The 8,173-nt window shown below is 40.2% G+C and overlaps 1 protein-coding gene across 1 annotated transcript in view; it reads left to right on the forward strand.

Moving 5' to 3' along the window:
• Positions 1 to 1,408, forward strand: part of LOC115136354 (melanopsin-A-like) — a 74,637-nt gene extending 73,229 nt beyond the window's left edge. Inside the window, 1 exon segment of the mRNA XM_065022822.1 lies at positions 1,077 to 1,408. Coding sequence (XP_064878894.1) covers positions 1,077 to 1,316 — 240 coding nt within the window. The 3' untranslated portion in view covers positions 1,317 to 1,408.
• The last annotated feature ends 6,765 nt before the right edge of the window (positions 1,409 to 8,173 follow it).

An 8,173-nucleotide genomic window follows, 5' to 3' on the forward strand; every position in this document is an offset into this window, starting at 1 on the left:
TAAATCACTGCAGTTTCATCTTAATAAATGTCGCAGCGGACTAACCAGGTTTATGAATGAGAGACACAATTAACTGTCCTGAGACATGCCTGGTGGCAGGCTAAGCCAACGGGGGAGAAATATTGCCACTTTCCCTTACATTTGTAGTCAGTGCTGATAATGTCAGGGTAGGAACGGCAGTGGCTGATTATATTGACACTGATCTGTAAAGACAAAGGAAAATAAATCTAATGGTCTAGTTCAGGGATGGGCAACCCCCTTTTGTATGCCCACAGATCAATTTCCAAAGACAAAAATATATATATATTATTTTTGGGGGTTACTCAGTCTGGTCTCAACTTACTGTATAGTAAAATACACAAGATTTGGTTGTGCATCAGCAGTTTTTCTCTTGTTATGTCAGTCACTGACAGTCACTCAATTGGCCCATGTCAGCTAAAATGTTTTAGATTGGTAAATTAGTCTAGCGCCCTGCCAGGGGTTGGAACCAAAATAATTTCCCAATCGTTTTGTTCTGAACAGAGCCATACATTTTTTTTTTGTTCCACTGTTCTGACGAGCAAAATAAAGTTCTGGACCGGTTCAACTCCAAAAAAGATCCGGTTTATATCATTCTGTTTTTAAACCTCTGAAATCTATGGACTTACAAGAGTTGGCTTAGAGTTGGACCATAGCTTACGTTAACTAGCTGACTAACACGTCGGTGTGTGCAGAGCGGCACCAGAATTAAAAACACATCTTACCTGATTGTAGTTAATAAATCCAAACCAAATTTTGCTTAGGGCCGCTGGTTCTGACGACATGTGGATATTGAGGTGGGTATGCAGACCCACAAGCCACCGCAGACCCCCAATTTCTTTGTGGCCCCCACTGCCATTAAAGTTAACCATCCCAGGTCTAGATAGTCTTGTATCCTTCAAGGACTGTCTTTTAGTGAAAATAATGTCAAACCATAAATCCAATCTTTTTCTTCTTAAATTGCAATGCTGCATAGCTAGACAATTGGGTGTGAAAGTCAATCATTTAGCATTTTATGTTCGCTGTTTCTCATCTCACCTTCTGTTTGACATCGATAGGCAGGTGATTCGTCAGAAGGCACCATAACTAGAAGAATGATTGGCCGGATTCCCAGCATCGTCATCACCTCTGAGACCAGCCCCTTCTTACCTGTCCTTAAGGCCAGTTCCCATGGTTCCAGTACTAGGCCAGCCAGTGGCAGTGTGGATGTAGGATCTGTAACTAAGGGACCACGGGAGAGTGTCCAGCAGGGGTCAACACTTCCCTCTAACAGTGATGGCTCTACACCACTCATCTGATCACAACCACCCAGCTTTTATGTACAGCACTTGATTATTTATAGTAAATGCCAGGGTCTGTACTCAACATGCAACTTTTCTAAAAGTCAAGTTAACCCCCATGTGAATATGTTCTTTATTAAAACGTTTTTGTTTTGTTGCTTTAATGTGCAAGGTGACAAAGTACAGAATTGCAGTTTTGTATCTATTTTAAGCAAATGGGATAGGTTGTGTTGTCTGCTAAACTTTCACCAGGTCATCTGAGTGAGCTACAATCATACAAGAAGCCCAGCCATTTCAAATCCCTTTCAAACATTTCCCCTATCTCAGGTCCCCTCTTAGGAGGAGGAAGATGGCTGAAACAGATGGTATAGAACTGTTGTGTGTAGTAATGCATTTGTGACTGAAACAGGCAGCACTGATCTGAGCTGGAGATGGCCATCTGAGTGATCTACACTATATATACAAAAGTATGTGGACACCCCTTCAAATTAATGGATTCGGCTATTTCAGCTACACCCATTGCTGACAGGCGTATAAAATCAAGGACACAGCCATGCAATTCCATAGGCAAACATTAACACTAGAATGGCCTTACAAACTGCCTCTGGAAGCAACGTCAGAACAAGAACTGTCGGGAGATTCATGAAATGGGTTTCCATGGCAGAGCAGGAGCACAAAAGCCTAAGATCACCATGCTCATTGCCAAGCGTCGGCTGGAGTGGTGTAAAGCTCGCAACCATTGGACTCTGGAGCAGTGGAAACACATTCTTTGGAGTGATGAATCACGCTTCACCATCTGGCAGTCCGACGGACAAATCTGGGTTTGGCGAATGCCAGGAGAACACTTCCTACCTAAATGCCTAGGGCCAACTAAAGTATGGTGGAGGAGGAATAATAGTCTGGGGCTGTTTTTCATGGTTCGGGCTAGGCCCCTTAGTTCCAGATAAGGGAAATCTTAACGCTACAGCAAAGGATGACAATTCTTTACTTCCAATTTTGTGGCAACAGTGGGGAAGGCCCTTCCTGTTTCAGCATGACAATGCCCCTGTGTACAAAGCGAGGTCCATACAGAAATGGTTTGTCAAGATTTGTGTGGAAGAACACTGACCTCAACCCCATCAAACACCTTTGGGATGAATTGGAACACCGACTGCGAGCCAGGCCTAATCGCCCAACATCAGTGCCTGACCTCACTAATGCATGTGGCTGAATGGAAGCAAGTCCCCGCAGCAATGTTCCAACATCTAGTGGAAAGCCTTCCCAGAAGAGTGGAGGCTGTTATAGCAACAAAGGAGGACCAACTACATACTAATACCCATGATTTTGGAATGAGATGTTCAATGAGCAGGGGTCCACGTACTTTTGGTCATGTAGAGCATCTTCGCTGGGAGAAATATCAGGCTGTTTAGGATATTGTCCTTAATTGTGGATCCAGGTTGTAGTCAATTCAGATTCCGTCACACAGCCGTGGGCCTTGAGAAAGAGACTTAAATGTAATTGGCCATTAGAATGTGTAAGACGCTGAATTTGATAGAACCTACATTGTAATACAGTATTCTGTTGCTGTATTTATGCAGTATAGATTCAATCCGTATTGCAGAAGATTCACGTTATGGCGCGATTGACATTTAAAGGCAATGTTCCCGCGTTCGGCTCAATCGGAAATGACCTTTACATTTGAACCTGGATCGAATCCAGCCCCATTTTCTTTCTTAAAAAAAGAAAATCACAGAACGGTTTAAGCTATTCTAGATGCATCCAGTTTACTGAATAATAAGTGGTTGGTCCATAGGCAGTAGCTTAGTTGGTAAACAAAGACACTGTGTAAACATGGTCTATGGCAGATTTGAATTCCAGCATCAAATCCAATTTTATTGGTCACATACACATGGTTAGCAGATGTTATTACGAGTGTACTGACATGCTTATGCTTCTAGATCTGACAGTGCAGCAGTATCTAACAGGTAATATCAACAATTCCACAACCAAACCTAATAGACACAATCTAGCAAAGGAATGGGATGAGAATATAGAAATATATATGGATGAGCAGTGACAGAGCGGCTAAGATGCAATAGATAGTAAAGAATAGATAGTGTAGATTATAGTATATACATAAGAGATGAGTAATGCGAGATAAGTAAACATTCTTAAAGTGGTGTTATTAAAGTGACTAGTGTTCCATTTATTAAAGTGGCCAATGATATCAAGTCTGTAGGTAGGCAGCCGCCTCTCTGTGGTAGTGGTGGCTGTTTAACAATCTGATGGCCTTGAGATTACTGACCTCGCCTTCTGGATGGAAGCGGGGTGAACAGGCAGTGGCTCGGGCGGTTATTGTCCTTGATGATCTTTTTTGCCTTCCTGTGACATCGGGTGTTGTAGGTGTTCTGGAGGGCAGGTAGTTTGCCCCCGGTGATGCTTTATACAGACCGCACCACCCTCTGGCGAACCCTGCGGTTGTGGGCGGTGCAGTTGCCATACCAGGCGGTGATACAGCCTGACAGGATTCTCTCAATTGTGCACCTGTAAAAGTTGGTGAGGGTTTTCGGTGACAAGCCACATTTCTACAACCTCCTGAGGTGAGTTTCATCAGTTTCCAGTGGCATGTATTCATGGAATAGAAAATTACTTTAATAGAAAATTATTGAAGTAAAAGTGAAAGTCACCCAGTAAAATACTACTTGAGTAAAAGTCAAAGTATTCGGTTGTAAATATATTTAAGTATCAAAATTAAATGTAATTAATAAAATGTACTTAAGTATCAAAAGTAAAAGTATAAATTTCAAATTCCTTATATTAAGCAAACCAGATTTTCTCATTTACAGATAGCCAGGGGCACACTCCAACACCCAGACATAATTTACAAACAAAGCATTTGTGTTTAGTGAATCCGCCAGATCAGGTAGTAGGGATGACCAGGGATGTTCTCTTGATAAGTGTGTTGTACCATTTTGTACCATTTCCTTGCTAAACATTTTAAATGTAACTTTTGGGTGTCGGGAAAATGTATAGAGTAAAAAGTACATTATTTTCTTTAGGAATGTAGTGAAGTAAAAGTTGTCAAAAATAAAATATGGTAAAGTACTTTACACCACTGCTTAATATACTAAAAATATTTCCACACCAAGATAACCATAAGTATGTATTTTTATGTCCCATGGGGGTCTTTCTGCTTGTAATTCATGGAAGAATCAGTATCAGACGATTCATTGTGGAGCTTAATGCTCTAATGGCATCAGGGTTAATGATAACTCCACTCTTGTGAAATCAAACTTCTCTAAATCATCCAATAATGTTATGATCTGCAGAAGCAATTTTTTGTAAAGTACATACTGTATATCTAAGTTTTTTTTTAACAGTTCTTATTCGCTTCTGTATTTTTGTGTTGTACTGCTTTTATTTCGTGATTCAAGCTTTTGGAAGTAACTGTAAAGTGCATTGTACAGTTCTATGAGGAGTGTTGTAGAATGTGAATTCAATGTTCCCTGTGTTTGTATGGGTGGCAAAAAGGAACATTATTGTTGATTGTACCTCAGCTGTTATATAGCCTTCCCTAAATTGTGTCTATAGTGAGTTTCAATACAGAGCATCACTATAATATATGTGACTATAATGATATTATAGGGTATGAAAGACTGCATCATACTCTAGAATGGGTCTGAAGATCAGAAACATAAAATATTGAGTCAAGTGCAACAAGTTGTTTTGTTGTCTAATTTGGAAAGTTAGAATGTGAACATAATATAACCTCACCCTAGTGTTTGCAATTTATCTGCCTGTATGAGTAAACTACACTTTTACAAAGCTTTCTCATTGCGGTACAGGATGTGTCTCACTGAGCCATGTCCCTAGGAAGTGGAAAACACACTTCCTGTTGACTGATACATCAGAGTAAATTGACCATAAATTGCCCCTTGGCAATTGCATTGGTACTCAATCATGAAGACGGCCTGTTTGTCAGATCATGCTTGGTTATTATATCTTACTGGCAACTCAGTGGGTAGTGTCATCCATATAATGTTTTGGGAAAGGGAAACTGTGGGCCAATCCAAAATCGTCCCATAAAACCTAAGCCCTATGCACTTGTGGGGATCTGAGAGGATTTGGTATGGTGAAACTTCCACCTAGCCTATCAGAGGGCAAGGTGGTGCTATTACCAGATTGATTGCCATGTGTCAAATCCTCTCGAACTACACAAGTGCATAGGGGACGATTGTGCCCGTGTCACCATGCCCGTGATTATATATGATGGAGCCACACAGTGACATGTAAATAGTGTTCCCAATGTCTCATGGCGAGAGATTTGAGAGCTCCGCGTCATTTCAGATGGACTGAGATTGAATTGTTGATTCAAAAGCATTCCTAACAATGAAAGAGAACTTTATTCCCTCCTCCGCTCTCAGAGGAGAAAGTGTTCCTAAAATGGATTCATTTGCCGAATGTTTTCAAAATAAATGTTATTCAGTCTTATCAAATGCTAAGTTGTAATCTAATTTTGTTGTTCTGTAGTATAATAGTGTTTAACTTAAATACAGGTGTTTAATTAATTTGTTTATGTGTATTTGTATAATTGAGAGAAATCTATCTTACAGAAAAGGACTATATGTTTGGAAATATGAAAAAGGATTTACTGTAGATTTGTTACTTAAAGTATGTCCAATCAGTGTTGTTGTTATTTATTTTTTATAAATAAATATATATTACTCAATGTATCCTCTACCTTGTGATGCTTCAGTATTTTTAAAGAATTGTCCAAACAAGAGGCAAACCAAAGATAATAAAAGATCCAAAATGTGAGACAGCTTAGGTCCACGTCGACATCATAATTACTATGATTGCAAATGTAAAATAGTCATCTATTCTACACTTAGTCTACTAACACAGTACAGTATGTGGTTGTTGTCATTTATTCACCATTAGAGGTTTCTGCAGTCTCTTTCTAACCTTTCTCCTGGCACTCCTACAGCAGCCATGCTCCCTGTCAGCCATCATTACCTCATTGATTTCTCTCCCTGGGGTTCCGGCATGGAACGCTGTTCTCAGGAGGCTGCCATTTTAACAAACACGCTCATACTGACGCGCACACTCACATCTTCCTTTAAAACCTCTGATCTCCTGAGCCAGGTAAGGGGCAATCACTGGTGGGTGGACCTTATGAAACAGCAGATGTATGGCCCCAGTAGTCAGAAAGTGAATTTAGGAATGAAGAATTATGGATGCTTTGTTACCCACTTTGTTCTCATTAGATACCCCCTGAGCCCAAAGTATATGGCCATTGGCCACTAGCAGAATTGATCCGACCTCCTCTGGTAGGAGGTTGAACTGCAAAACACCTATAGGATCAATACTTAGAGTCATAATGTACTTGTAGGCCACTTTAGTAGGCTTCAAAGAGAGCATTATGCAGGTTATTTTTACAGTATTCCCTCCTGAGATTTCCTGCAACTTATTTTTTGATGACAAAAGCAGTGGGTCTGTATACCCTTAAGTGGGAGAACTGATAAACAGGGTTTTTTCAACTTCTATGTGTTTGAAAAGAATGTATGACCTTATGGGCTCCATACATGCGCATGATACAATGAGTTTCCATTGCACTTGACATTGGCATCTTAAACCTTCTCATGTTTCTAATTGAACATTGACCATGTGAGTAAGAAAGAACGTGTTGACGTCAGATACCATCTCCTGGCAAATAATGGAAGCTGTTTTACCAACAGCAGTTTTCACCGACAACATTTAAAAAAATTATACAAGCATAGCTGGATCCAACTATGAAGACGTTATACAAACATTCGACATGCAGTCGTGAGTTCTCATCCATATTGACTTAAGGCTATCTGGACAGACCAGTTTATACAAACCACTCATATCATCAGACCTGCAATGGTGAGTCTGTAACATGCTATTCTGTACATCTAACTCAACTGAATACGCAAAAAGAATGTATTTCAACATGTCTGCTCCATTGGGGATTTGGTATTGCTTGCTTACTGCAACCCTAGTCATGTCCCAGATAATGGATTCACACATTACAGAACATGGGATGGGAAGTCTAAGGAACTGCATCTCAGTGCAAGCGGTGTCATTACAGACCCTGGTTTGATTCCAGGCTGTATCACAACAGTCCATGATTGGGAGGTCCCATAGGGCGGCGCACAATTGGCCCAGCGTCACCGGGGTAGGCCGTCATTGTAAATTAGAATTTGTTCTTAACTGACTTTCCTAGTTAAATAAAGGTGAAATGTAAAACAACGTATATATTTTTTTAAATATAGAGATTGCGTAAGGGCTGAACCTGTCAATCAACTGTCCATTTATATGCAAGAATGGGATGGCCCATAATTGAACACACCACTTGACAAATAATATATGTAAATCCGGCTGCAATGGGATGTTATTTTATACAAAAGTAATCATTCCCACATTCATGTGGCATGCTCAGTAATAAGTGGTTGTGCCCATAGGCCTAGAAGAACAAGAGAACGACAGGTACTCCAGGATATAGCTCCAACTACTACACATGAAGAATGATCAACAAGAAGATTATACAGTGTCCAAAGGTCTTGAAGTGCATGCCTCAACTGACAAACTACACATTCTCTGTACTACCTTTGTGTTTCATCATAATGGTTTTGCAATTTCAGGTGAAATCTCTGTGCACTCTCTTTGATGACAGGAAATAAACAACTCATATATCGAGGCTGTTATTCACCGAACAGACAGATTGTTCTGAGAGACAAATGTTGTTTTCCTGTCTGACAGGACTTTTGCTATTTCATACACAATGTACGCTTTTTTAGGGGTTTTGAAAAGTCAGACAGTATGTCCTCCAGACAGATAAATTATATATTTATCTGTGCCACACCAGTCACCCT

The sequence above is a fragment of the Oncorhynchus nerka genome, linkage group LG10 (genome assembly GCF_034236695.1).
Source record: "Oncorhynchus nerka isolate Pitt River linkage group LG10, Oner_Uvic_2.0, whole genome shotgun sequence".
Classification (NCBI taxonomy): Eukaryota; Metazoa; Chordata; class Actinopteri; order Salmoniformes; family Salmonidae; genus Oncorhynchus; species Oncorhynchus nerka.